Below are 2,007 nucleotides of genomic sequence, written 5' to 3' on the forward strand. Positions count from 1 at the left end.
AAAATTCCTCACTAAAAAAAAAAAAGAAAAAAACTTCTTGGAGACTTTGTTCATTAAAAAAAAATTTTTAAATTCCAGTATTAGGAAATTTATATAATCCAGAGTTGTGTTTCTTTCAATTACTAATAGACTCTGCTATTAACCAAAACTCTCACCCAGAGAAGTGTAAAGACTTTGCTTAGATTTTAGGAAAGAAGGGACAGGGAGTTAACCTAAATTTCCACGGATTCCAATTCACTTTTCTTTCGTTTGCCAATTTTCCCAATCTCCAGAGTCGGGGTCCTCTAGCAGCAAAAGTGCTCAAGACAGGTACGTGAGGGAAAGGTGAGTGGGAGCAGCACTGCTCTGGTTGCTCTGCGGCCCTCTTAATTACTCATTTCGCTCACCGCTCCTCTGCCCCTCACGTCATCACACACTGGCATCTCTCCACGTCTTCCGCGCACACCGCTCACCCTCAGGTTCCCAAGCCTCTGTACTCTTGCCCTTCACCCGGACCCGCACTCCAGTCCCCTCATCTCCGACCACTTACTCACCCGACAGAGTCGGCGAGGCTTCTCCCCTTCAAGCACCATCATCCGGGTCTGCATCGCCACCCACACGACCCCCTATTCCCATGTCCCTAGCGGCCCGGCTCCAGCCACTCACCTGGTCCTCGCCCCGCAACCGTGGCCGGTCCCCTGGCAGCCCATCGCCTTCATCGCTGGCGGGGTCCCCGGGCCCCTCGTAACCCAGGACATGAGGGCAGCCACGGAAGGCGAAGTCTTCGAGCTCCCGCAGAAGGCGCTGCTGCTCCGCCGGCGCCCCGCGCACCACCTGGCGCAAACGGAACTGCACCTGCGCGAAGTGCGAGGACAGCGCCAGCAGCGCCGAGTCCAGCCGCCGCCGCTCGGCCCGCAGCCGTCGCAGCGTCCGGCCCGGCGAATCCGGCGGGGAGCCGGGGGCCGCGCCAGGCTCCTCGGCCGCCGCCTCTTCCAGAAACGCAGTTGCCCCAGGCCGGGCCTCCGCCACAGCCCCCACTGGGGCCCAGCGCACCGCCTCGCACGGTGGCAGCGGTTCTTCTTCCTCCTCCTCTTCGTCTTTCGCCTTTGGCTGAACAGCCGCCACCACCATTACCCGCTCCGCAGCCGCTTCGACAGCCGCCATCTTCCCGGAAACGCCGCTGCACGTCAGCCGCGCCCCCCCCTCCCGCTGCCATGGCAACGGTGCGGTGGCCTGGAACCCCGGAATAGCGGCGGGCGGGGCCTGAAGTTCCGAAGTCCCTGGGGCGCGGCTTCCTTGGGGATTTAATTCAGGCCAATAATGTTTTCTTGAGCGCCTATTGTGAATCGGGCACTTAGCGCTAAGCCTGGGAGAAACAGGTGAATGTAACTGGGGAAAAGTCATTCCCAGTGTGTAGCGTCTAGGGCAGCCTTTGCCCTGGTTCCTGCAGGTGGGTTGTCTGTTCCTAGTCTGTGCATTTCTGAAGACCCCAGGGTGACGCGCTGCAAGGACTAAGCTCTCCCAGAATATCTCCAGAATGCAGATCCCTTGGCTGTCAGGTCGCTTTCTCCCTTCCTCTCAGCTGTTCTCCCGACCATATAAGGAGAGGCAGCAGCTGGGGGCGTCCTTAGGATCTAAAGATAGCGTCCCTTGCCCAGAACTCTAAATGCCACCCTGGAGCGGGAGCCGCAATGGCACGGTGAGTTTCCGGCTCCGGTGCTCCCCCTGGCCCTTTTCCCTGGAGAGTCCCTGCTCCAGGCCTTCTCCTGGGCGCTCCAGGTTCTGTGAGACTCTATGGGAACCCCAGACCCCTGGTCTCTGTAACTGTGGGGTGAGGGGTGGTGTGACCTGAATGTTCTCCCTGACGCCCTACTTCCCTAGTCTTGCACTTTATATTCTTCCCAGGTTCACATTCACCACACCCACCCACTCCGGTCTTTCCCTTCCCTCCCCGCCCCCCACCTTATTTAGATCCACTTTGAAAAAACTGTGGCATCCCTGGGCACGGTGGCGCGTGCCTGTAGTCCC

At 58.7% G+C, this 2,007-nt stretch overlaps 1 protein-coding gene across 1 annotated transcript in view; it reads right to left on the reverse strand.

Moving 5' to 3' along the window:
• Nucleotides 1-1,166, reverse strand: part of RUNDC1 (RUN domain containing 1) — a 19,695-nt gene extending 18,529 nt beyond the window's left edge. The window contains exon 1 of the mRNA XM_037731678.1: nucleotides 565-1,166. Coding sequence (XP_037587606.1) covers nucleotides 565-1,143 — 579 coding nt within the window. The 5' untranslated portion in view covers nucleotides 1,144-1,166. The remainder of the gene's footprint in view (nucleotides 1-564) is intronic.
• Between the last annotated feature and the right edge of the window lie 841 nt (nucleotides 1,167-2,007).

Source organism: Cebus imitator, unplaced genomic scaffold (assembly GCF_001604975.1).
Source record: "Cebus imitator isolate Cc_AM_T3 unplaced genomic scaffold, Cebus_imitator-1.0 Scaffold415, whole genome shotgun sequence".
NCBI lineage: Eukaryota > Metazoa > Chordata > Mammalia > Primates > Cebidae > Cebus > Cebus imitator.